This window comes from Raphanus sativus, chromosome 4, assembly GCF_000801105.2.
Source record: "Raphanus sativus cultivar WK10039 chromosome 4, ASM80110v3, whole genome shotgun sequence".
In the NCBI taxonomy this organism is placed as follows: Eukaryota; Viridiplantae; Streptophyta; class Magnoliopsida; order Brassicales; family Brassicaceae; genus Raphanus; species Raphanus sativus.
In genome coordinates this window covers 18642616-18670134 of record NC_079514.1, presented here as the reverse complement: position 1 = coordinate 18670134, position 27519 = coordinate 18642616, and the positions used below count along the sequence as shown (strand labels likewise).

The following is a 27519-nucleotide window of genomic DNA, read 5'->3' as shown; positions in this document are numbered from 1 at the left end:
TTTAAATACAGGTTGTTGCAAGGAAAAAAGTCAAGCACAAATTATAGAATTTCATAATGATTTGGAATGAAAATATTGATGAAAATGGACATAACATCATATTCTAAAGTTTTAAAAGGTTACAAATCTTTTATAATATTACATGATTTATCTACAGTTCATTTTTTGAACTTTTAAAGATTTATTATTAGACTTTAAATTTACAAGAAAGGGAAAAAATCTCTCTGTCTTATCTCTCAACCACAAGTTTTCTCATGTCAGCGTCAGCAACACATATATACGACAATATGGCATCTAAAGATTTTGACAAACCTTGGTACTATCTATATCTATACAGACACACGACAATAATATATAGATGTACACACATATTACTACTCCACTGTCTCACTCTTGTTCTCTCTCTAAATTTTCGAATCTTGAGTTTTTCATTTTCTTGATTCGATGTTAACTGTGTCGCCACTTGTCGCCAACACCGCCTCAAGGGATCATTACATGGCGGCAGATTTCGCAGATTTTACGACGGACGGCTTGCCGGACTTCACTGCGGCCGAAGGAAGTCTCGACGTTCTTGAAGGAATCGATTTCTACGACGACCTTTTCATTGAGTTCAATGGAGATGATGTTTTGCCTGACCTGGAGATTGATTCGGATGTTCTCGGGGAATATTCCGGCAGCGGAAGAGATGAAGACCAAGAAATGGAGGGAAACACTTCGGCGGCGTCGGAGACATCTGAGAGAGACGGTGGCCGGTGTAAGCCTGAAGGTGGTGCTAGTTTGGACAAAACGGTGCGTCAAGGCAAACGCAAAGGGAAGAAAATTAAAGGTTGTTTTTCCAACGACACCGGAATTAAGAAAAAACCAAAGGTAAGTTTATGTAACCAAAAAAAAAAGTTTATGTATACATAATATTCATAACAAATCATAGTTTGTCTTTCTTTTTTTTTGGAAAAATAAATCATAGTTGTCATAATAAAATAAATAAGTTTGTTTTTAATATGAGTAGTCTAAATATTAGATGTATCGGAAAACCAGGTGGACTGGACGCCGGAGTTACACCGGAATTTTGTACAAGCGGTGGAAAAATTAGGGGTGGATAAGGCGGTGCCGTCACGGATTTTGGAGATTATGAATGTCAAATCACTCAATCGTCACAACGTAGCTAGCCATCTCCAGGTATTTTATACAGTCTAATAAATCAAAAGCCTAATAAGTTCTACATCAATTAATCTAGAGCTATATTCTTTAACCTATCAAGATCCATATTATGATTAATTATTTAAAAACTATTTAAATTATCCATTTAAACGAGATAAATTTACATCAACCATAAAAGTATTAATTTTGTGTGTCTATCTTGTAATGGTAGAAATATAGGTCACATCGAAAGCATTTACTAGCCCGTGAAGCAGAAGCTGCGAGCTGGAACCTCCGACGGCATGCCACAGTGGCAGTGCCTGAAGGAGAAAAGCTAAGTATGGCTCATCCTGCCTTAGGCTATCCACCACATGTGACACCGTTACATCAGGGCCACTTCAGGCCTTTGCACGTGTGGGGTCATCCTACGTGGCCTAAACACAAGCCTAACAATCCATCATCGTCTCCTCATCGGACGTTTCCAATTCCTCCGGCTGTTGCAGTAGCTCCGTCGTGTTGGCCAGGTCAACCGCCATATTGGCACCTACGACCACTCTATCCACAGGTATATGTTCGTTTGTTTTTTGTACACCATTCCACAGTATAAGCTCATTGATACGTAAATATGGTGGATTTTGATTGCCTGCACGGTTGAACTGTGATAAATAATTTGAAAACAATAATTAACAGGAAATGACAAAATTAAAAGGTAAGAAAGCTTAGATTAGTTAACTATTACCACACTTTTTACGTCTAGAAAAATATGATTATACTATCTTTAAGCATTCTAAAGTCTCAAATTTTGACTCTTGATGTGTTTAACTTTAACAAATGATTTTCCAGTTATATATATATAATAGAAAACATGTTATCTAACTTAAGTACTATATTTATACTATTCATTTGCTATAAACTCTTTTTGTGCGGATTACTAATCAGACTGAGAGCTATAAGTTATACATGCAGCATGAATTTATGAAAAAATTGTTAAATTTTAATTAGAGTTTTATATGTAAATACGTGTAGGGATATGGTATGGCTTCATCGAATAATTCAAGCATTGGTGTTCCTACAAGACAATTAGGCCCCACTAATCCTCCCATCGACATTCATCCCGTGAGTCCACCTTTATTTATTTGTCTTACTTTTAATTCTGAAATAATCCAAAAAGTTTTTGAATAACTTTAATTTTGATATCGTTCTCTCATTATTTAGTGCTTATCTCCAATTGACTTTGATCGGTGTGCAGTCTAATGAGAGCATAGACGCCGCTATAGGAGACGTTATAACAAAGCCGTGGCTACCTCTTCCTCTGGGACTGAATCCACCGTCAGTTGATGGCGTCATGACGGAGTTACAACGTCAAGGCGTTTCAAATGTTCCTCCTCTTCCTTGAGCGAACAAAATTCGTCGAAATTACAATTGTTGACTTTACTTTTTTGGGTATCTTTATAAGTATTTTTACAAGGAAGATAAATAAATCCTTGTTGTCATATGTGTTCTTCTGAAAGAGTTCATGTAGTCGGCAAGAAAAAAAAAGAGTTCATGTATTTTTTTTTTTTTGAAAAGGGCTAAATGAGTTCATGTATTGAAGTTAAGCAAGTTTGTATTATTATAACTACATCGTTATGTTGGTCGAACTGACAGTTTCGAGGAGCATTTTAACCAGTGTGGACATATAAACCACACATACTCGTCCGCATCTAATATTAAAATAAAAGAATATTTTTCAATATTTTAAAAATGAAGCTAATTTCGGGCCCAAAGATGAACCTGATTGGTACATGTAAATAATGAGTACACTAAGGTGGGCCTTTCACATGCATTTGACCGCAAAATGTAGCAATAGTTTTTCTGTTGATCAAGCAGAAAAGCTTACGACAATAAAAAAATATGAGACTATATTAAACATTATGTCCAAAAAATATAAGAATATCCTCCAGTATTGATTTAGTTGCACTGTCATATTGTCTGAAACCCAACTTACTAAATGTTGCAACGAAAATCTGGAAAACCCCAAGTTGAGTTCAGCCTCGTAATAAGGTTGTAACTAGTACATATAAAATGACATTTGTGGGATAAAAAGAAATGAAATAAAAGGAATGGAATAAGGAGAAAATGGAATACATTTCATTCTTATTTATGCATGATCAAAATTGTGATGGAATGATTTTTTTTTTGACATCAGATGGAATGATTTTTCTTTTAGATTATGTCGATTTTCTTTGGAATTGATGGAATAAACATTCAATTTCATTCATGATAAATGGTAAACAAATTTGTGGAAAGGATGGAATAGATATTCCACTTTATTATATTCCAAAAATTGACAATCCACTTGTAACCTAAAAATTACGGTCATATTCGTTTTGTATTTGGTGCAACATTTAAATGTAGCTATCTGAATACAACATTTGGATGTTGCATCAAAATATTGTTTGTTTTTGTAGTTATTATTTACGACTAGATACAACATCGAGATGCTAAGTTGTTTACTTTTTCTTAAATTCTTTTAGATAACCATTTTTAATTTATTTTCACAAAATAGTTTTTTTAAGGAAAAAATGACCAATTTTTTTTATTAAAAGGTAAATATGCATTTATAACCTTGAGTTAACTAATCTACAACTTAGGATTTAGAGTTAAATGATGGGTTTAGAGGTAGTGTTTCAAATTTCAAAAAATAAAGATGTTTTTTTTTTTTGAAACTGAAAAAATAAAGATGTTATTTTTGATCATTTTATTTTTTGAGGGTTATTTTTGTGAGAAAAAACTTTTAAAAAAAAACTATTTAAGAGAATTGCCCTAAAGAGAGAGTTTCATAATTCAAAACCAAAACTAATCATTTACAAAAAATAATTACAAACTAATGATTAACTTTAACTTTTTGTTATTCTTATTTAAATAAATTATAATTGTTGATGTTTCCCAATTAATCACCGCCAGTAAGAGCCAAGCTGTGAAAACATTCGGATGTTGTGGAGAGCCAAAAACTCAGGTATATCCCATATATATTATTTACCAAATGATTTGTATATTTGTCGTCACTACAATCACTCTAAAAAACGATGACATTGTTAATCTTCTTTATATATAAAGTAGGCTTTTTTATCTCCTTGGGGAGAAAAATGCCATGTGGTATTTTCTTTAACCATTAAAACATTTTCTCAATTTATATTTAATGGATTTTAATTGGTGTTAATTGTGAAAGGCGTTGAATTTTTAAACTTTTTTTCATAAATGTCCACGAGTTTATAACAGTGTTTTGAATCTGATCCGGATCCGCGGTTGAACCGCTAGATTTGGTGACCCAATGTAAATCAGATTTTTTTTTGTCAGCAAAATTTAATTCATATTAATCGGATTTAGGTTTTGTAAAAAATCCAAAATTTAAGAACCAAAGAAAAAATATTTGATGGAATTGTAGTATTTTATAAAACTATTATTTTGATGTTTAAAAAACATTTTAAAATATTAACTTTAGTTTTTATATATTTATTTTCATTGCTAATATATTATTATATAATAAATTTAATTCATATTAATCAGCGGTTGATCATTTGACCCAACGACCCGGTAAATCGTCTGGTTTAGTATCCGAATCAAATTTCAAAACATTGCTTCACAGGGTTTCTTAGAATTTGATGTTGACGATGGAGAATAGGACCTCTACGATTCTTCTTCTTTAACACAATCGACGTAACCGTTCATGAATCCAGAAATCCCACTCACCCCACTCATCCCACTCTCTCATATTGAATATTTATTTAATTCATGCTTCCTTAGCTTCATTGCCTATGTATAGACGGTGTGAGAGCTCGGGTGGAAATCCCTTTATTTTTTCCATTTCAGATCATGTCGAAGTCCCAGTTTCATTGTTCAGAGTTAAAGACAAGCCGGTATAGAGATGTTGTTAAGACTAGGATACAACAATTTTGGCAAGCCTGAAATGTTAAGAAAGAGGCAAGCTGTTGGGGTTGATATGTTGTTGCTTGATGGAAAGGTAAGAAGATTTGGTGAAATGTTCCACTCCGGTTAAAACAGAATTTGTCCATTAAATAGAGGAGTTTACCAAACATTTATATTTTTTAGCTAAAAAAATATATTTAAATTTATCAAGATTCGTTGATATTTGCAAATAAGGGTAGACAAACAAGAATTTCGTTAACAGACGGACATAATCTTCCATTATAACAAAATTAATATAGAAAATAAATTTATGTTTCTTATTTTAAAATACATATTTTTAGAGGCCTTCAAACTAAACTAACACATACAACTCGCACCTCCATATTTAAAAAATAAACGTGGTAATCTGAAAAGTATATATTAATACTCATCAATTAGTTTACCAAAAATTGATACTTCACCCTTATTTTTTTTATAAAATTTATAAAATATGAAACTTATTCTATCTTTCTATTCTCTGAACTAAATATATTAGTACAAGTTTAATAGGTCATAAGTATTCTAATAATTAATAATATAAGTATGTTCTCTAAATAAATGTCAATTTTGCTTTATTTCTAACTAAATTAACTTTGTTACGACTATCAGCTTTTTATTCTATTTTTATTAAATCAATTAGTAACAGCCACTTATGTTATTTCTCTTTGAACTAAACAATTTCAAACAAAGTAATATACTACGTTCGTTAACCACTATCAAAAATATTAGAAAAATATCATTTTCTTTTAACATATTTTCATTTTCAAATTTTTAACATATTTTCTTTACTAAGATCATATAATAAATTATAAATTCATGTAAGAATAAAACATATACACCCGGCGCGTAGCGCCGGAAAACCACTAGTAAAATATATGACATGACTCTTTCCTAATTATGACATAGCATAACATTAATTATGACATAATTTAGTTATAGAAATAAAAAATAAAAGGTAATAAAAATATAGTCATTACCTTAGTTATAAAACATAAAAAAATAATTTAAATATTAGATGTGATTTATTATAAACTTACAAAATAAAAAAAATTTAATAACAAAAAACTAAAAAATATTTATTTGTTTAAATATTTCAAGTAAGAATAGTAAATACAAAAATTAATAACATAAAAAAAATTATTTTGTATATTGTTCATGTTTATGATTTTATTTAATATAATATATGGTTGAGTTATCACATAGGGTCGCGTTTAGTTTTTAATTGGGTAAGTAGGTCACTTTAGATTTTTATTGGCGAGATAGACCACTAGTGTGAGAGAAATAAATTGCTGCCTATTTTGGCCTTTTGACCCGCATAGTTTTAGCGAGTAACCCACGAAACTTTCTAAAATGACCCACAACAAACGACCAACAGACTTAGCGACCCTCGCTAGTTTCAAGTTTTCTCACGTTTGAGAACTAAATAAGTTTTTTTTTGTGACCGGTAAAAAAGGTCAAAGGTAAGAAATTGTCCTTTCACCTTATATATATTTGGTATTATAATTCATGTTAAAATATAAAATAATAAAATACAGATAAATATATGCAAATAGTTTTTATAGTATTTTTTATTCTACAAATAAAATTCTATGTAAACTGCTGATGTTTAATATCTAGAAAGTTTTATCTATTTTTACAAAAATATTATTATAAAATATATATTGTTGCTTTAAATAATTTTATCATTCATATTAAATAGTATAATATATATTTTTACATGTTGATCTTTTAAATCTGTAGTCATATAAAAAGAAAACGATGACAAAAATTATCAAAAAATTTAATATATCTATTGATCATATAATACAACAATAAAAAATGTATAAAAATATTATTTCAGAAAAAAAAATTATTTATTTAAACTATGTGCGGCTGTAGACTAAAATTTTAATAAACTAAATATAATCTCAATATAAATGATTAATTAATATTTTAAAAAAATTGAATAAAAAAATAAAAAAAAATTAATGTAATAAATATTTTTCAAAAATTATTATGTATGCGCATTGCGTAGGAAAACACCTAATTTGGTTATATCTGTGTTTTTATTGCAACTCTTTATCTCGTCCAATCAATGTGTTTTCTTAAAGGGAAATATGGAATCCGTGGCATTTATGAGTTGATACTTGATAGTCGTGTGGGTATTTTTTACAGTGGTGTGGTTGGGGATTCAAATATTTGGCTTCAAACAATCGGCATTGTTTGCCATCTTACCAGCATTGCTGATCTTTTTTTTGTTCAACCCAGCATTGCTGATCATTGGGCTTCTCATCATGTCAAAAGAAAATATTAATGTGCCTACTAGATGCAACAGTTGAGCGGAAACCAACAGTGTAAGTTTCAAAATTATTTTGTTATACTCATATGTTAATTTAGTTCGAGGTAATATGATCTTCCAATATCATCTAATTCATGATCCCATTGTTCGATCCCATGATTTACGTTGTTACATCTGTAGTTGAAATTTTTTTTTTTTTGCTGCAGCAACTCGATTTGGTTTTTATTAATTTAATTAGTTGCTAGTCATATGCGTTAAAAAATAAACCTAAAAACAAAGATCATGTTCATAAAAGATCGAGTTAAGCTAAGTCAGCTTATGAGTTATAACTTATTTTAACACTCCTGTCTAAAGGGTAATGTTAACAGTGCTGTGGAGACTTGTGGTGAAAGCTCTGATAGCTTCGACCCTCGAGCCTGTGGAGCTTGTGGATGGGCGTATGGTATGAATGTTTTTGAGCTGGAGCAATGGTAGAGGCAAACTATAACAGAGGAAGATAATGCCTCCTTGTTACAAATCAACAAATGTGATCATGTATCAGTTTAAGCAAGTTTTTAGTCTAATGAGATCGTTTTATTGGTCGAAGCCTCGAAGGAACATTTTTAACCAAAGTGAACTGATACTGTGGGCCTTCACATGGGCATTTTGGCACACAAACGTAGCAATGATAATTCCGTTGTTTCAAGAAGACAAGGTTACATGAGAACATCTCTCATATTGTCTGAAACTCAACTTAAATAAATGTTGAAACGAAAATCTGGAAAACCACCAAGTTGAGTTCAGCCTCATAAAACTAAAAGATTACACTGATCCTTCAAATAACATTTGCAACTTCTAAACTTCATTTTAAGACTTCTTCCGATCATCTTCACCGTCATCGTCCGAGTCACCGCTCTCACGGAATCGTGGGTTCTTTTCCTGTCATAGCAGACATGTTCCAACATCACACCGAGTAACATACTAAAAAGTACTCCAAAACGTTTTAAAAGTTATGCTTATTACCGGTCTCATGTCATGATCAGAGTCTCTCCTAGTCTCATGATCTGAGTTTCTTCTTGTGTTGTCGCGTCCATGACGATCATCATCCCTTTGACGCTTCCGATGAAAATCTGCAGAAACATTGAATCATGAAAAAGGGTTATGATTTGTACTGTTACTACGCATAAGGTTGAACTGAAAAGATTATACCTCCACCTCTTCCATGGCGATTTGATCCTCCTTGGCCATATCCTCCCCCACCACGAGGTCCACCACGCCTTTCATCTGCATTTAGAAATATGTCTTTATTCCAAAGAATTTAATCTGATGCAGATTGGGTATACAAGTTGTGGCATAATGGGGTATCAATCAGCTCTCCTTACATTAGGATCCATGATTTTCTAACTTCTCAAACTATCAATCACAATGCAAACCAAACCAGTGAAAGGAAAGGTGTTTTGCAAAAAAAAAAATAGCGAGTACTTCCGGGAAACACGATTCTGACTAAAGCAAACTTTAGTCTCATATTCATGGTACTTGTACATGTTGACTATTCAGAGTGTTAAGTGTGATACATGTACCAAGATCAAGTAGATTTGACAAAAAAAAAAGGTTGGAAGGACATACAATTGGATGGGGCGGGTGCAGGGTAGGATCCTCCAAGTGAACCAGTACCGTAATCTACGAGCTGTCTCTGTGCTTCGAGTTCCTTCTGAACTAATTTTCCATAACCACCTCTAGGTAACAACCGAGTTAAAGAAAAACATGTAGAGGTAAACCGAGAAATCTAAATATGACAATCTATATAAATAAGCACAAGAATAGCGACTGAAAAGGATATCAGGATCATAATCTGTACGGTATTCATCTCGAACCTGTGATGAAATTCAGAAAATCATATGAGTACAAATACAAAGGGTCAGAAAATTAGAGAGAGAATGAAAACCTGGCCACCGCTTCTACCACGTCCCCATTGCCTTCCTTCTTGGAAGCCCCAATCAAAATCAACACGAATAGGGCGGTCATCAAGAATGGTGCCACTTATATACTTGACTGCATCCTCTGTGTCCTCTCTCGAGTAGAACCTGATAACAACAACACCATCAGGATACGAAAACTTCCAATGTAACAAATTGTGGTGGAAAACTCACAGGACGAAACAGAAACCACAGGGGGTTTTGGTGTTCTTGTCGAGTCCCATGATAATCTTTTTAATCTCTCCTGCCCTGGAGAAAAGCTCGTAAATCTGCTCTTCCGTTGTGTAGAAAGAGACGTTCCCAATGTAAACGGTGGAAGAGGTCCTTAACGCCTCCTCGAACTCCTCCTGTGTGCCTGAGAACCTTCTGTCTCGATAAGCCGAGAGCTTTGCTTGCTCCTGATATCAAAAACAACAACACATTTGACCTTACTTACTGGCTAAAGAGCTATTATTCAAATCGTGAGACCAAACCCTAAACATCCATTACAACGTCGATTTGTCGACCTGGGTTTCATCACCTCTTCCGATCTCCGACAACCCAGACACACTCGAATTAGCTTTATGTAACCAATCGAGCTAACGAGAGGAAAAACCCTTCCACCCTATATCTAAAGTTATGTACCTTGAACAAAGAAGCCATCGCCTCCCGCTTTAGAGAGTGAATCTGCGAGATGACGAGAGAAGATAAATCCCAAAATTAGATTTTTAAATTTGGATGTGGGAACCGAAACGAAGTGGAATAATACGAGAGATTAAAGAATTACCTAGATGAGCGAAAAATCGAAAGGTAGAGACGCTTGCTCTTCTTCTTCTTCTTCCAAAACCCTAATTTCTTAAGGAACTAACTGATGGAAGCAATAAGCAACGAACGGACTCTGGTGTGATAGGAAATTTGGTTTATGTTTTGGTTTAGTCTTCTCGTTTGACAATTCCGGTCCGTTTGTCTAAACCATTACAATGATCTAAGAGCATCAGCATCAGCAAACCCAAGTGGGGTTTGCCACCTGTTTATTTTTTTATTATTTTATCTTTTGCTTTTTGAAAAAAAAAAATTAATAATAGGACGAATCTTGTTTTGCCGTGTGTCGAACTTCTATGATAAACGGATCTTGCCGATGAACCTGCAAAGAGAGAGGTTCATAATTTTAACTTATTATAATACTTTTTTTTCTTAGAGTTTGTGCACAATCCTCCCAATGCGGATGGTCTAAGGGGGATGTATTCAATCATGGATTTTAAAGTGTTTTGATTTTATTTTAAAATCTCCTGTTATTCAACTAATGATTTCTAATTTTATTTTCAAATCATGTGTTATTGAATATGACATTTATCTAAAGTCACTAAAAATCACTTGTAATCTACTGTTATTCAATTAATAATTTACAAAAACTGAATCAAATCCACTGTTATTGAAAGATAAACAATTTTAAAAGAAAAAACTATGAAAAGGATTTGAAGCAAACTTTTTTCAATATTCCCAGTCAAAACTATCGTAACTCAAATCCCACCTTTGTGCCTGTTATTTGGAGAGACCCAAAATCAATATTAAAAAATAGCCAAAGCAAAAGACGATCTATGAAGCTCACACCTTTGCATATGTCTCTCCAATTCACAACACCAAATTTTCTCTGTATACCTCTATGTTGACCTCGTTTCCGAATTTTCTCTCGCAAGCTTGACGGGCCGATGAAACTTCTGCAGCGTTCATCGATTCCTTATCAGGACCCCCCCCCCCCCCCCGGCTTAATCTGGGAAAATAAATGGTGGCCAGGGTTCAACTTGATTTGGTGTCCAACACGTCGTTGTGCTGCCTAATTCTGTTTATGTACTTTGTTATTGTGCCATATCTACGGGCTCTCACTCGTTGTATTATGAGAAGATACGGTGATTCTGATCTTGTTAACATACAAGAGGTTTAAGATCACTCTTTTCATGTCTCTGCTATTTTGATGGCACTAACAAAGAAGGCTAAAGGAGTTTGTGGTGGGGAAGTGTTGATGGCATGTCTCTGTGCTGTATTGTTGGAAGTCTTTTCTAATTAGGTGAAAGTGTACATATATGGAATCACTGTTTGTCTGTTTCTTTTTGCAGGATATCTAACAAACTTATTTGTATGTACTCTGGACAAGGTCGAATGTTAGAGACTATAAAGAAGCAAAAAAAAGAGAAAAGCTTTATGGCTCATCAGAGAGGCTCTAAAAAAACGGCACCGCTTATCTCACTCGTTTTTAACCTACAACTCCTCCAAGTCTTCTCACCCTAGCCTCATCTTTATAAGTAGCACTGATCAGAGAGATAGAGAGAAATAAAAATATATAAATAAGGGAGCTTTTGTGTTCTTGTGGGTATGTCTCATTCAGGTGCTGTTTGAAGGGTAAAGCTTTTTGAGTACTCCAAGGTTTACATCACAGGAAACAGAGCATAATAAAAAGTGGTATTCGAGTATAGAAGTGGTGTTTTAGCTTGAGAAAGTATTCTTCTATGAGACTACTTGCTCCAAATATACAAGCTAAAGTAGTAGATTACAGCTTTGGTTCTGTCCTTGCAAATATAGCAGCAACCATGTGGACAAATGCTATGCATATGGGATCTTGACAGCAACAGTTTACGTTGCTTTTAGAAGTTCTTTTTGCCACTCCATTTTTAAATTTATCTTTCATGTTTTCGTTTATGAATTTGGTTTTTTGATAAACAATTTTGATCTATTATATTTGCTTTTAGTAAGCTCTTGAGCTTTCTTGAATATAGTCAATAGTATGCTGTTCAAACCCGTTGCAGCGAGTGAATTAGAAGTAGTAGAAGACTACTTCACGTTTTAAAATAATTGAACTTTAAAAAGTACTCTAAAATTTAAGATCAAATGATCTCAACTACTCTAAAATTTAAGAAAAAATCTCATCCAAATCTTTTTTCCTTTTTTAAAATCCTATCCATATAAATGAGATTTAGTCCAAATCTCTTCGAACTCCAATATTTTTTCAAATCCACCCAAAGTTTTAAAATCCACAGTTCAATACACCCCCTAAATCTATAGGTTAGGTTTTACCTACTTTTCAATAATAAATAAATTAAATACATTAAATTATGTATTTAAGATAATTTATAATTATTTTATTTTCAAAAAAACTTTAGATCATTCTGGTTGAACTAATAAAATTACTTTTTGAGTGATTCAAAATTTCATAAGACTGAGATTAATATTTTTATATTTGCAACTGTTATCTTTTATTTTAAAAATTTATTTCTAAATCTAACATAACTCGATATTTTCCATAAAATGTAATATTTGTATTTATAATAAACATTTCCTTATAAAATACAAATCCAATAATCTTATATAATAAAGTTGAAATATCTGTCTTTTTAGGCATCCACGACATTTTAGAAATAGGGAGAAACGATGACACGTGTCGAAACCACATTGGATTGTGTGTCTCATGCGTTCTTTCCACTTTCGGCGTCTGCGTCTTCTTCGGCGCCTCCTTTTTCTGGATCGTTTTTTTCTTTCCTGTCGATTCGCTCTCTATAACGTTTCAGCTTTATTAATATCTTCACTTAACTACGAATTTCTCGTCCTTAATCCCCACTCGCAGCATTCAATCGAACTCTTCGTTTCCCACAGTTAACGCCTCAGGTTTCATCTCGGTATTCAAATTATAAATCAAAAGGGGTATGACTCATTTAATCCTACTTTTTATCTATCATACAAAATCCATGTTAGATCATTCATTAAAAACATAACTAAACATCTTAGATTTACTAATATATGATATTTTCCCAACAAATACAATATACATCTAAACAATAACATTTCTAAGAAAGGACAAATATATTTTTTTTAAACTAAGGACAAATATATTTCCACTAGCCAACTATTGTTTAATTGTTTATCATATTTAATCTCGACAATATTTTATATATATATATATATATATATATATATTCCAGTAATTAATTTTGAAATTAAATAGTATAGCTCAATTCTTTATAAAATTATCAAGTTAAATTCTTATATAAAGCAGAATAAATAATATTTTATTGGTTGTAACATTTTATGTTTAATATTTTGTAGTAAAAATAAAAAACAGATTGAAATGAAATATATTAAATAGAATAATATTTTTAGAGTATGATACAATAATTTAATTTAGACATATACAAACATTCCAAGAATAAAAATTAGTTAGAGTTTAAAACTAAACTACTAATATGATGTCGTATAAAACTAATGTTTAAAAACTATTAATATGATGTTGCATATTTAAATAAATAAACAAGAATACTACATTGATATACAATATTTACAGTTTCAACAAAAACAAATTTCAACAAATATAAAATTTTTAAAATAATATTATATACATAAAATTGATATTAAATATATATTTTTATAAATAATTTTATATTTTAAATGTTGTAAAATATACATACATCCGCACAAATGTCCGGGTTCAAATCTAGTTTGATAGATTACAATTATGGTGCTCAAAGAACAGGTATATTCGGAGATGGCAAGCGGATCCAAATCTAGGTGTACAGTTTTCGGAAGAACAGAACGTGTGCCGTTTTACAAGAGAGAAAAAAGCAACGCGCATTGTCTCTTAAATTAACATAAACGGCAGAGACAAATCAACGGTGGGTGGGGCCTATTTCTACGGAAGTCAACAAAACGCACCGTCGCTGCGGATCACTACCTTCTCCTTTACGTCTTTAATGAACATTTAACAGAGCAGACGCGAGAGAGAGGAATCTCCGAACTCCGGCGAAAATCGAGCTCCGTGTGATCGACAGGGTAACGCATCGCTCAATCTTATACGGATTTGAAATTTTTGATTTTTCTTTTTATTTAAAGTAATTTTCCTCCTCAGCTCTGTTCATTTGGCTTTAGATTATCCGAAAAATCAAAATTACTTGGAAGTTTTGAGGTTTTCTTCTGATCTCGATGTGTGGAATTTAATCAGATTTGACTTAGATCTCTGGTTTTAGATTACGATTTGATTTCCTTTGGAGGTTTATAATGTTTTACTGAGTTCTTTCAAGTGCACAAGAACACTGGTGGATTTTATAATCAAAGATCCTCGGATTTATATGAAATGTGACTATCTGCTGAGTTTTCTCATGTTAAGAATTTGCTTTAACAGTTTCGTTTTTGTTTGTTGCAGTTTATGTGCGTAAGCTTCAATCAGCCTCTTTGAGTTTGAGGATGAAACTCTAAAAGAAACCTTTTTTTTGCTTGAAAATAAGAAAAATGAAGCGTTTTGTTTACATTAACGATGATGAAGCTTCAAAGGAGCTTTGTTGTGATAACCGTATATCTAACACAAAGTATAATTTGTGGAATTTCTTTCCAAAGAACTTGTTGGAGCAATTCAGGTGATGATCATTCCTTTTTTTCTGATTTATTGTTTTAGAAAGTTCAATCATCTCTGATCGACTTGTTCTTCTTCTTTTTATTCCAGCCGGTTCATGAACCAGTACTTCTTGTTGATTGCATGCCTTCAGCTATGGTCACTTATAACCCCTGTCAATCCTGCAAGTACATGGGGTCCGTTGATATTCATATTTGCCGTCTCCGCTTCCAAAGAAGCTTGGGATGATTACCACAGGTATCTCTCTGATAAGAAAGCAAACGAGAGAGAGGTTTGGATCGTCAAACATGGGATCAAGAAGCATGTATGAATCAGTTTTGCTAGATTTTTGTATTTCTGACGATTGACTTTTTGGAGGATATTTTGGCTTAGCTATATTAGTATTTTGCTTGTAGATCCAAGCACAGGACATACAAGTTGGCAATATTGTCTGGTTGCGTGAGAATGATGAAGTTCCTTGTGATCTAGTTTTGCTTGGTACCTCTGATCCACAAGGTGTTTGCTATGTAGAGGTACACTTGCATATAATTTATTTATGCTGCAATCTACTCTCCCGACTGGATGCTGGTAACCTTTCTTAAGCACTTTCAAATGCGCTAATAAGTGAACTCATACATGCAGACTGCTGCTTTAGACGGTGAAACCGATCTCAAAACAAGAGTCATACCTTCTGCATGCGTGGGAATTGATTTAGAATTGTTACACAAAATGAAAGTGAGGCTTTTTGTAAACAATCATATACTGCGCCTGAATTTCCAATTTGTTTCCTGTGAAATGATTTCTTGTTATTTTATCCATATTTTCAGGGTGTGATTGAGTGTCCTATTCCAGATAAGGATATCCGAAGATTTGATGCAAACATGCGCTTGTTTCCCCCATTTATCGACAATGACGTCTGTTCTTTAACTATAAAAAATACTCTTCTTCAGTCCTGTTACTTGAGAAATACGGAGTGGGCTTGTGGAGTATCTGTTTATACAGGTAACTTTCTCTTCTATAAAATGGCTTGTTTTGGTTTTAAAATAGATTTCCAAGTGTCAGGACCATGCATTCTTAGCATATATGTTTTGTCATATCATTTTAGTTGATATTTGATAATCTTTCATGATTTTTCATACTTTCATAGGCAACCAAACCAAGCTTGGTATGTGTAGGGGTGTAGCTGAACCAAAACTTACTGCTATGGATGCAATGATTGATAAATTGACTGGAGCAATATTCGTTTTCCAAATTGTTGTTGTTCTGGTTCTCGGTGTTGCTGGAAATGTCTGGAAAGATACAGAAGCAAGAAAGGTTAGATTCCTCATACAACAATATCATAGTATTGTAATCTTTGACGCTTGTTTTGTAGAGTTGGGCAGTTCTGACTATACGAACTTGGTTGTTGTGTTTTTTAGCAATGGTATGTGCAGTATCCAGAGGAAGCCCCGTGGTATGAGCTGCTTGTAATCCCTTTGCGGTTTGAGCTTCTATGTTCCATCATGATACCCATCTCCATTAAGGTAGTTATAACTTCCTTGCTAATATGTTGTAATCTGGTAGCATCCTTTCTACATGTGTAGTGACAAATATATTGTTACCCGTTTTGGAATTTTGGCACATGAAAGAGGTGTTGGATCGCAAATCGGGGCTTAGTCATTATATGTTATCGAGCAATATTGATTTTGAAGAGAATCCATTTGTATAAAAAATAAGCATGTCTGTTTCTGCTAAGCATCTGGTTGAATTATGCGGCAGGTATCTCTAGATCTGGTTAAGGGCCTTTATGCAAAATTTATAGAATGGGATGTGGAGATGGTAGATCAAGAGACTGGTACAGCATCTTATGCAGCAAAGTAAGTTCAGGATAGAGGCAGACTTCCTCATATTTCACCTGTGAACAGTTTAATCTCACGATTTGGTTTTACATTATGTTGTTTTTTGTGTGTGGCAGCACGGCAATAAGTGAGGACCTTGGGCAAGTAGAGTACATTTTGACCGACAAAACTGGGACCCTGACAGACAACAAGATGATATTTAGAAGATGTTGTATTGGTGGCATTTTCTATGGGAATGAGAATGGGGATGCTTTAAAAGGTTTCATACTTCACCTTGCGTATTTGTGTCAATAATATTAACGTATACACTGTTTAAGTCTCTGCATCGATGAGTCTGCGTCAAAAGAGTATTGTTTCTAAAGTATTCTGATCTTTCTAATCAGATACACAACTTTTAGATGCCATCACCAGTGGCTCTACAGATGTCATCCGATTTCTTACAGTTATGGCCATCTGCAACACAGTTATACCTGTACGAAGGTAATTTTCAACTTCGTTTTCATGTTTAAATTTTCCTAATGTCTGTTTTGTCAGTCAAGCAAGGGAAAGAAACTTCACAAATCGTATTTCACTTGTGTATATTTATTCTGTTTATCTAGGAATTTCAATCTCACTGTGTTTCTTTTTCTTGGGGGATTTCCATCCGATAGCAAAGCTGGAGAAATTATATACAAGGCCCAATCTCAGGATGAGGACGCTCTTGTAGCTGCTGCGGCGAAGTTGCATATGGTTTTTGTCGGCAAAAATGCCAATCGTCTAGGTAATGGTGATATCATTTTGGTTTTGCTTTCCATGGAATATGTATCGAAAAAGTAGCTTTCATTTGTTTATCTTCTCCTCTTCATTGAATTCTTTTTGTCCTCTTTTTTGAACGCAGAACTCATGTTTAATGGTGTGATGATTCGTTATGAGGTACTGGAAATTCTTGAGTTCACGTCAGATAGAAAAAGAATGTCAGTGGTAGTGAGAGATTGTCAGAATGGGAAAATTATTCTTTTGTCAAAAGGTGCAGATGAATCAATCCTTCCCTCTGCGTGTGCTGGTGAGATAACGTATCTCTTATCGATAGACGAGGAAGAAGTGTGCTACTGAATGTGCTCAGAGCTGATGGTCAATTATTTTTCTCGACTATGATATTAGGTCAGCAAACCAGAACTATTGCTGAAGCCGTTGAACACTATGCCCAGTTGGGGCTCCGAACATTGTGTTTGGCCTGGCGTGAACTGGAAGAAGATGAGTATCTAGAGTGGTCAGTAAAGTTTAAAGAGGCTAGTAGTGTTCTAGTCGATAGGGAGGTAATTGGAAAAACTCTTCTCCTTGTTCACTTTAAGCAATTATGAAGTATGCTATTGCTAAGTTTAAACCTACCGGACAATTAAGTCGATTCACTTGATTGCCTCAAATGGTGTATTTCTCTTGTTACAGTGGAGAATTGCAGAGGTGTGTCAACGGTTAGAACATGATCTTTATATTCTAGGAGTCACTGCAATAGAAGACCGCTTGCAGGTAAAATTTTAAATGTTAAGGACATAGAGGTTCAAAGTGTAATATAATGTAGCATTATAAGTAGCAGATATGTTATAAATATTTGCCTGAATTTTTTTAGGATGGTGTACCAGAGACAATTGAGACACTTAGAAAAGCAGGGATAAACTTTTGGATGCTGACTGGAGATAAGCAGAATACAGCTATACAGATTGCTCTTTCATGTAATTTTATCTCCCCAGGTAAGTTGGGATCATTTCTTTTTCTTTGTTATTTATGTGGGGAAGCTTTACCTAATTGCTACTTATCATACCTTTTTACCATAATAATCATGTTTACAACAGAGCCTAAAGGTCAACTTCTATTGATTGATGGAAAAAGCGAAGAAGATGTGTCTAGGAGTTTGGAGAGGGTTTTACTTACAATGCGGACTACAACTTCAGAACCTAAGGTTCACCCCTCTCTTGAATTTTTGCATCCTTACTATCACCTGTATCAGAGAATAATTTAATGGGTCGTACAGGACGTGGCATTTGTTGTTGATGGCTGGGCACTAGAAATTGCTCTGAAACACCATCGCAAGGATTTTGTTGAATTAGCTATACTTTCTAGGACAGCCATATGTTGTCGTGTCACACCTTCACAAAAAGCTCAGGTATCCCTCCCAACGTTAACTGCTTTCTTATTACTTTTTTTTCCCAGTTATTCTGTTCATCCTGTTACAAAGTGGCCTTGAAGTGCTCATCATCTCATTTGATGTTTCGGTTGAACTTGTTCTCTTCAACTTTACAGTTAGTTGAGATTTTAAAATCCTGTGATTATCGAACCCTGGCAATTGGTGATGGTGGGAATGATGTAAGAATGATACAGCAAGCTGATATCGGGGTCGGCATTAGCGGAAGAGAAGGGCTGCAGGCAGCAAGAGCTGCAGATTATAGCATTGGAAGTAAGAGCATTAGCAAGATCCTTTATATTAACTTTAAGATACATATCACATACATTTTTTTTTCCTCCAACTGCTTCTGTATTTTGTTACAGATGAACTGTTTTAACCTATCAAAAGAGTTATAATTGGTTCTTGATGGACTGATCTTTGCGTTTGCGTGCAGGATTTAGGTTTCTGAAAAGACTGATTCTTGTTCATGGGAGGTATTCGTATAACCGGACAGCATTTTTGTCCCAGTATTCCTTCTACAAATCATTGTTGATATGCTTCATCCAGATTTTGTGAGTTTATTAGTTTGTCAGATATGATTTTCAGTTTTCAGTAGCATCCATGTCATTCCTGAAATACTGACAACAGAATATACGCAGCTTCTCGTTTATTTCAGGCGTTTCTGGAACCAGTCTTTTCAATTCGGTTAGCTTGATGGCTTATAACGTGTTCTACACCAGTGTTCCTGTTCTAGTTAGTGTAATTGATAAAGATCTTAGTGAAACTACAGTAATGCAACATCCTCAAATTTTATTCTACTGCCAAGCTGGAAGGTATGCGTTGACTGATTAATTTCGTTGAGGGTTTCACCGAATGTCAATTCATATCTTGTTCATATGTTAATGTGTATGTTTTTCATGTTTCCCCCACAATCCAGGCTTCTCAATCCAAGCACATTTGCGGGGTGGTTTGGTCGATCCCTTTTTCACGTGAGTACTCTCATCTCAAATCTACTTAAGTGAGGGTTTTTTTCATTTTCCCATGTGTAAAAAAAGAAAAATCAAAATCAAAATCTGGGATTTATTTGCAGGCGATTGTTGTATTTGTAATAACAATTCACGCATATGCTTATGAGAAAAGTGAAATGGAGGAGCTTGGAATGGTAGCTCTCTCTGGGTGTATATGGCTTCAGGCTTTCGTTGTCGCTCAAGAAACCAAGTACAGCTCCTTGTCCTTGCGCCTGGGTTACACACATCTAGACTCATACATTGCTTTGGAGTCTGCTTAATAATTATTCTCTCTTGATGCAGCTCCTTTACGGTGTTGCAACACCTTTCCATTTGGGGAAATCTGGTCGGATTCTATGTCATAAACTTTCTCTTCAGCGCCATACCATCATCGGGAATGTACACGATCATGTTCCGCCTCTGTTCTCAACCTTCGTACTGGATTACAATGTTTGTAAGTATCAATCAAAGTCATCTCTTATCCATTAACAAACACCAACCCGAGGAATAATAATAATTCCCCTGTCGTTTTTCTCTTGTGCAGCTGATAGTTGGAGCGGGGATGGGTCCTATATTCGCATTGAAGTACTACCGTTACACATACAGACCCAGCAAGATCAATATACTCCAACAAGCTGAACGTATGGGCGGTCCAATACTGACTCTAGGTAACATAGAAACACAACCGAGGACCATCATCGAGAAGGACGTGTCTCCAATATCCATAATGTCGACTCAGCCCAAGAACCGAAGCCCTGTTTACGAGCCTCTGTTATCAGAATCTCCAAACGCAATTCGACGGTCATTTGGCCCTGGAACTCCCTTCGAGTTCTTCCAGTCACAGTCAAGATTGTCATCATCATCTGGTTATACCAGAAACTGCAAAGACAATTAAAAAGATTTGAGTTTTTTTTTCTCTTTTTTTCCCACATTTTTAAAGTCCCGTGACGTATCTTAACTCAGCTGGAAATGCAGATGAAAACAAAAGGCAAAAAAAAAACGAAAGAAATGGGAACTTTTTTTAGAACTGTTGTATATAGACAACTTTACCGGATTTATATTGAAAGATAGTCTTTTTTAGATACATTTTATTTTATCAAATTGTATCTCTGTGAGGAAAACCAAAAAAGAATCCCACTACCACAGTATTTGAAGAATGGGGAATTTTCAAAAATATCACTTTGAAGGTACCATTATTCATCTTTACCACCACTAAAGACACATTTTCAAAAATACGTTATTTATTGAAATGGTAAAAATTCTTATATCTTTGTTTTTATATGCTTTTCAAAATTCTAATCCCAAATTCTAAATCCTAAACCTCTAATTCTAAACCCTAAACCCAAAATCTTCAACTCTAAACCCTAAACCCTAAACTATATACCCTGAATTCAATATCCTAAACCCTAAACCCTAAAGTCTAAACTATAAACCCTAAATCCTCAACTCTAAACCCTAAATCCTCAACTCTAAACCCTAAACTATATACCTTAAACTCTAAAACATCAAATCTAACCCTAAATCCAAAACCTTCAAATCTAAACCTTTCATTAAAAGTAGTGGTAAAAGTGGTTAGTGTAAACATGAAAAGTGGTACTATGAAAATGGTATTTTTGGCAATTTCTCTTGAAGGAAAACAAATGAGTGCCTGATATGGTAACAGATAACTCAGATGAGTCAGATGCTACCATCTTGTTCTACGTATAAACCCTCTTCACTCGTTTCCGGCAACTTTATATCTCAGCATAAGGAGTGTTTATATATGTAATATAAACTTATAAAGTGCCTTAAATTGTTAGTGTTTCCATGCATAAATGTAACTGTTCCTAATAGAGCTGGTGAGCGGTGGAAGCAATGTGTAATATGAGACAAAGAAACATTTTGCTTGAAACCTCTTCCTTTGAGTAAGAGAAACCTTGATGAACCCAGCAGGTTCCTGAAGCTTAGAACTAAACGGATACTGCATATCGTCTCCTTCATCCATTGGGAAGCTAGTCCCTGGTTCATGTTGTTTCCCCCAAGAAACAGAGTTGCGTTGGCCAATGGCTATTGCTGACAGTGTGATTAAAGATCATCGGACTCAATTTTATGTCGCCTCAGGAGGTCCACGCTGGCTGCTCCATATCATTCAACGAGAAAAACGAGCAAGCTGAACATTCTTAATCGTTCTTGGGATTGGGAGTAGCTATTCGTGTTGCCTTTTCTTTTGAAATGAGTGTACTCTGTTTTTTTCTATGTGTTCGCTTCGCTGCTGTTTACGGTACCTACTGGTACTCTGTTTTTCTTTTTCTTTCAGTTTGTGCTCCATGAACCTTTTGCGTTTCAAATTAATGAATACTAATTCAGTGTTAAAAAATATTAATAGAGATTGTCGGAGTAAGCTTTTCTCTTATAGTAACTTCACTATTGACTATCCAAAAACGATAAACTAGGGAACACCATTTCTTACATGAGATCTTTATGGTTGTTCTCCCCATTTTTTATATTTTCTGAATTTTTAAAAGTTCTGTGTGCCAGAAAACCGTCGAAACCATTTTTTTTTCCCAAATTGAAATTCATTGATCGCACCGTGCTAGGTACTCATACAACATCTGGCGGCTAAACGAAACATCCCCATAACCAACGTCCAAAGGAAGGACAACTAGAATCCACACATGGATGACTTCAAAACAAAATAGCCCATAGGAAGCGGTAACTAAAGCTTCAAAGCAACTTTAACCTACACGGGAAGACTTAGAACAAACCGAAACACACACAAAAGGAAAATCAACAAAGATACTAGAAACATACAACATCTATGTATATTAACTGTATGCAGTAGAAATATAAATATTGATACAAAATTGTTTTATAATAAGATTTTGAAACTAGTAGTTACAAATCACAATTTAAAGTGATCCCAAAATGTAAAATAAAAAAGGATAAAAGTTGTGTTTTAATAATTATCATCCCACTATACCGACACTGCCAAGTTTAAGCAAAAAAAAAGTACGTAGTATAGTTTTCAAAATTTTACGTTTATACAAACTAATACATTTTCTGAAAGGACTTGATGAGTAGCTAGACATCATCCATTCCTTCAGGAAATCATAACTATACAAATAACTTTGACTATTATTATATTTGTACGTTCAAAAATTTTATTAACCCAAATGTTATATATCAGTGATGATATTATTTACCGATCGAAAGTATTGAGTATTCAATTTTCCTATATAGAAATGGACCCCAAAAAGAATAACATTTGATGCCAAGGTACATATATATGTATATATATAAAGGTAAATAGTTAGGTTGCAACAAATTAAAATTGTATGTATGCAACAAAAGATAATATACTCTTTAAAAAAATAATAATATAGAACAATAATGTTTTGAACATTAATGGCGCAGGATGTACTTGTGGTTCTATAGTAGATAGATCGATCCATCAACCAATAGTTGTGTTAGACTTCTTTTAACAACTCTAGACGCTTTAGTCTTTACATTATAAGATAAACTAACTTTCCAATAAATACTCGATATTATTCTGCTTAAGTTCATGTCTATGATCCATATAAAAGAGGTAATTTAGCTAAATATCATGTTTGTCTTTACGATATAATCAATTCAAACAAAATCTCATCCACGGACTAAAGACTAACTAATGCTGCAAACACGAAGAAGGTTGCTCACAAAACGTCTAACTGTTTAATCTCTTTGCATTGTTATTATTCATCTACCATGTTGCTCTCAATCTCAACGAGTACACTCCGTCAGAAAAGTCAAGAAAAATATGGGAAGTAAAGTACACATACATGATACAATGCACCAAAATCTTGAAGAAGTAAATAGTTCGAGGTTCCATGTACCACAATATTTAAATCCAAGCTTTTATTTGGGTCCATTTTATGGTGTTTTTGGCCCACTGTCCTTGTTCCATCGTATAGATGTATATATATGTAATGCATGATAATGAAATATGTCTCGGGGGGACATCTATAGGACTGATCGTCCCATCGAGATGAGAATGGGAACTAGTATTGGTGGGTCATGCGGTCCACATGACACCTTCACACCCCGCACACTTGTACGATGCATGATCACTGTACATACACATTTGTTTATACACAATCGTATTTATACGAATAATATGAACATTTCTCTGCATGTACAGCTGTCGCTCAAATAAGTATTTCTCCTAGGAAACAAAGTGCTCTCGGAGTGGAGATAAATATCATTCCTTTTCTTTTTATTTAAGAAATGGTAGGGGACTAGTATCAGTTCCATTATCAACAAACGAAACCTAACGATGACGTTATCCTCCATTAAATATTATATACTCCGAGGGAAATATAATGTTATTATTTGAATGCTTTTATTACTCCCTTCGTTTTTAAGATTTTGATTTTCAAATTAGATGAAGTTTTCAACTTTTAACAATAAAATTTATTAACTTTTACAGTATATTACCACAAATAATATACAACCTATTTTATTACCAAACAAAACTTATGTTAATCTCTTAGGATGGATCTTTAAATTTATTTCACCTTCTAGAACCAATCAAAATGTTACATAAATTATTAAATAAAAAATATTAAATGAAAAAGTAGCAACGTAAATTTTAATGATATTAACACAGCCGTCTAAATATTAAACCCTAAATTTTAAAATCCAAAATTCTAGAACCAAATCATAAATTCAAACTCTATACCCTAAATCCAAACTTTATATCTAAACTCAAATCGTAGACTCTAAACCCAAATCATATATTCCAAACCGTATATCCTAAACGTAGATTTTAAACCATAACCCAAACCATAAACTCTAAATTCAAACCGTATATCTAAACCCTAAACCCAAACCGTAAACTCTAAATTTAGACAATAAGATTTGGGCTTAGTGTATAAAATTTGGGTTTAAGGTATAGAATATAGGTTTGTAATATAGGGTTTGAGTTTAGAATTTACGGTTTGGGTTTAAAGTCTACGATTTGGATTTATGGTATATGGCTTAGGTTTATAGTTCACGATTTCAATTTAGGATATATAATTTGGATTTACGATTTAGAGTTTGGCTCTTGGATTAAAAATTTAGGGTTTAGAGTTTACTTGCCGGCGTTAGGATCGTTAGGATTTTTAGTATTTTTTATTTAATAATTTACATGGCACTGTGATTAGTATTAGAGAATGATATGAATTTAAATGTTCAACCAAAGAGTGAACCTAAGTTTTTTTCTTTATTACTAGTTAAATTATGATTAATGGAATAGTTAATAGTGTTTTTTCTTAGAAAATATGAAAATATATGTTTTTAAATTTATATGCATTATCTTAAAACATCATCTATTAGAAAATAGAAAGAAACAAACGTTTTGGTCAAAAAGAATCTATTAGTATTCATCAAAGGTATGAATTAAAGGCACTATTGTTTTATTTCTTTTCTCACCATCCATTGATTTTATTGACTCCTCAATACAAAGTATCGTTCATTGAACCGACGTGAGAAAACTCTACAAATACAAAAACTATACAAATTATGTGTATAAGACATTAATGAAAAGAAATAAACAATTAACCACAACACTTTATTTCTTATAGAATATTTCGAAGTAAACATTACATAGGAATTCGATCTGAATATTGAAAATATTACAAGTTCCAAGAGATCAATTTTACAAAAGTTATGGAATCTTATTTAAAAATAAATACGTGATAGTACAGTCTCTTAATTAACACAAGAAAAAAAAAATCTTAAAATTAACAATTTGCAATAGACAATGGCTCCACGACGGTGTCCGTCACCGTATACTACTTTCCGTCTCCGACCATTCACATTGATCATGTCAATAGATCGTTCACCCAACCGAGATCAAGTTCGCCACTAGAACCGATCTCAAAGCTACTCTTATCCCTAGCTTCCGCCGATGTAGTTGCAGCCTCCGTGATATCGCTTACACGACCACCACGTGGTGTAAACTCGTCACTGAAAAAACTCGGGTGAAGCTGGCCATTGAGGTAACTTGGAGTAGAAGAAGGTGAAAGAGCAAATTGGAGATCTCTATCTCCGACGTCAAGCCACGGCGGAAGACGGTGATGATGATGGTTGCTCAGGCTTGATGACGCATGCATGGACGCCGAAGAAGCCGCTTGCGTGAGACTAAAGGAGTCTAAAGAATTAATCAGCTCGTTTAGTACTTCCTTGTAAGTCACGGAAGATCGGTGTCGACTCAGCCGTGAAACTGCAGCGGCTTTATTAGCCGGAGATAGAGGCGGAGACAACGACTGTGGTGATCGTGCTAATCCCAAGAGGGGGCTCGTCGGAGAATGAGAACAAAACGCACCACACCCATTACTTAACACAGACGCGGGTGATGACAACGCGGATCCGCCACCGCCGGAGACCAAACTTTCTGGCGGTGGAAGAACTCTAAGCTGCCGGGGAGAGTGAGCAAAGAAACATATTTTTCTCGTACAGTGCTTACCGTCTTTACAAGCTTCCGTACGGTAACGACTAGGATGGAGCCAGCACTCGAAGACGCCGTGCGCGAAGCCGCATTCTTCGCCACGTGTACAGTCACCACCGTGGCGAAACTCAGGACAGACTTCACCCGTGTAGTGATACCGGCGTGGGTCACGACGACGAGCCTTCTCGCCGGGATGAGAGAAAGGACAGTCGGTCCAGTCGTGGCTACGGCTACGAGTGCACCGTCGGATCTTGAATTCGTACATACGGAAATGGTCTCCGGCGTATGGATCGTCGGAGTCTGAGTCGTAATAATAGTCTTTATGGGGACTAGAAGCTGACGAGGGAGATTTGGCGGAGGAAAGAAGCTTTCTCGATGGAATAACCACCGTTGGTCTACCGATGTGGCTGGAGTTGTGATGCTCGACGTCCATGACTACGTGGCTAAAGATGAGAGCTAAAGTTTTGTTATCTTGTTTAACTTTGTAGACAGAAGACTAGAAGTGATAAATGTAAGATAAAATGAAAGACGCTTATGCTTTGTTTGTTGTCTATAAATATGCGCTAGAGTATACATATAGATATAATGAAAAGTAAAAATATATCCAGTGTGATGTTACACTAAATGCTGATTAATACAAAAATAATTCAGGGCACATATTGAACTTTTATTAATCATGTTAATAAACGTACGTCTCAACTGCAGTCTTGTGATTTTTGTTAATATCGCTATCATATTACAATCCGGATTTAAGTTTGAAACAATGTGGAAGTGAAATATAGATAAACGTCGTGATCAGTTGAGGTTTAGTCCAGACAAAGTTTGTTACCCATTTAAAACGTGAGATTCGCCCACATAACTGTGATCAAGCGGTGATGAGACCTGAGAATGTGATACAACAGTTCTTATGGGGTCTGAGTCTCCCTTGAAACAAAATCACAGTTGTGGAAATTATGGGCTTGGGTTTCAGTTGAGGTAGTTTAACGGGGTTGGGCTTCAGTTCAAAAAGTTTACTGGGTAGTTTGGTAACATGCGATCTAGTAATCCCTGTCAAATAGGATTGGGCAGAATAACCGAAGGGTTCTGAACCGAATCAGACCCGAGATAAATAACCGAATCAGTCCTAAACTGATGTATCCAAAAAATCGGTATCCAACCCGATCAGAACCGATAACCGAATGAGTATCCGAAAATATTCAAAACGTAAATATATATTTAAAAATATTATTTATAATTATATGTATAATTATTTTAATAATTAAAATTAATATTATAAATAAATGTATTAGTTATTTTGTGCATTTACGGATAAAATATGATAATTTGGATAGAAATATTCAAAAAACCATGTCTAATGAGTATTTTTGGTTATTTGTTTTGGTAAATTTGGGCAGTTCGGATACAAAATATCCGAACCA

The 27519-nt window shown here is 34.3% G+C and overlaps 4 protein-coding genes and 1 long non-coding RNA gene across 6 annotated transcripts; 2 read left to right on the top strand and 3 right to left on the bottom strand.

Moving 5' to 3' along the window:
- Nucleotides 1-359: 359 nt before the first annotated feature.
- LOC108849226 (transcription activator GLK2) lies at nucleotides 360-2777 on the top strand. Its single transcript, XM_057009842.1, has 5 exons — nucleotides 360-867; nucleotides 1036-1176; nucleotides 1370-1702; nucleotides 2164-2253; nucleotides 2387-2777. The coding sequence occupies exons 1-5, from the start codon at nucleotides 445-447 to the stop codon at nucleotides 2531-2533; spliced, it is 1134 nt and encodes a 377-aa protein (XP_056865822.1). The 5' UTR covers nucleotides 360-444; the 3' UTR covers nucleotides 2534-2777.
- On the bottom strand, nucleotides 1313-2098 carry LOC130511932 (uncharacterized). The gene is made up of 2 exons (XR_008945454.1): nucleotides 1877-2098; nucleotides 1313-1780 (listed from the first exon to the last, which is right to left on the bottom strand). It is a non-coding gene; the product is annotated as an uncharacterized LOC130511932 (long non-coding RNA).
- A 5245-nt stretch (nucleotides 2778-8022) lies between the features above and the next one.
- Nucleotides 8023-10239, bottom strand: LOC108837090 (nuclear cap-binding protein subunit 2). Of its 2 annotated transcripts, none has more exons than XM_018610162.2 (9): nucleotides 10085-10239; nucleotides 9943-9984; nucleotides 9493-9716; nucleotides 9288-9426; nucleotides 9183-9216; nucleotides 8969-9082; nucleotides 8552-8626; nucleotides 8366-8472; nucleotides 8023-8281 (listed from the first exon to the last, which is right to left on the bottom strand). In XM_018610162.2, the coding sequence occupies exons 2-9, from the start codon at nucleotides 9958-9960 to the stop codon at nucleotides 8210-8212; spliced, it is 783 nt and encodes a 260-aa protein (XP_018465664.1). In that variant the 5' UTR covers nucleotides 9961-9984; nucleotides 10085-10239; the 3' UTR covers nucleotides 8023-8209. The 2 variants fall into 2 exon arrangements, with proteins under 2 accessions (XP_018465664.1, XP_018465665.1); XM_018610163.2 differs by having other exon boundaries at nucleotides 8558-8626.
- Nucleotides 10240-13958: 3719 nt separating this feature from the next.
- LOC108835612 (phospholipid-transporting ATPase 2) lies at nucleotides 13959-20739 on the top strand. The gene is made up of 25 exons (XM_057008905.1): nucleotides 13959-14112; nucleotides 14483-14693; nucleotides 14780-14993; nucleotides 15085-15201; nucleotides 15311-15403; nucleotides 15496-15670; nucleotides 15816-15982; nucleotides 16087-16191; nucleotides 16427-16524; nucleotides 16623-16765; nucleotides 16890-16986; nucleotides 17157-17266; nucleotides 17384-17548; nucleotides 17647-17801; nucleotides 17932-18012; nucleotides 18113-18233; nucleotides 18336-18442; nucleotides 18515-18646; nucleotides 18784-18937; nucleotides 19101-19218; nucleotides 19306-19479; nucleotides 19584-19635; nucleotides 19737-19864; nucleotides 19957-20107; nucleotides 20198-20739. Exons 2-25 carry the CDS (start codon nucleotides 14569-14571, stop codon nucleotides 20546-20548), a joined length of 3333 nt encoding a protein of 1110 aa, XP_056864885.1. The 5' UTR covers nucleotides 13959-14112; nucleotides 14483-14568; the 3' UTR covers nucleotides 20549-20739.
- A 4469-nt stretch (nucleotides 20740-25208) lies between these two features.
- Nucleotides 25209-26647, bottom strand: LOC108852839 (zinc finger CCCH domain-containing protein 61). The gene has a single exon (XM_018626320.2). The coding sequence runs from the start codon at nucleotides 26532-26534 to the stop codon at nucleotides 25476-25478; it is 1059 nt and encodes a 352-aa protein (XP_018481822.1). The 5' UTR covers nucleotides 26535-26647; the 3' UTR covers nucleotides 25209-25475.
- Nucleotides 26648-27519: the final 872 nt, after the last annotated feature.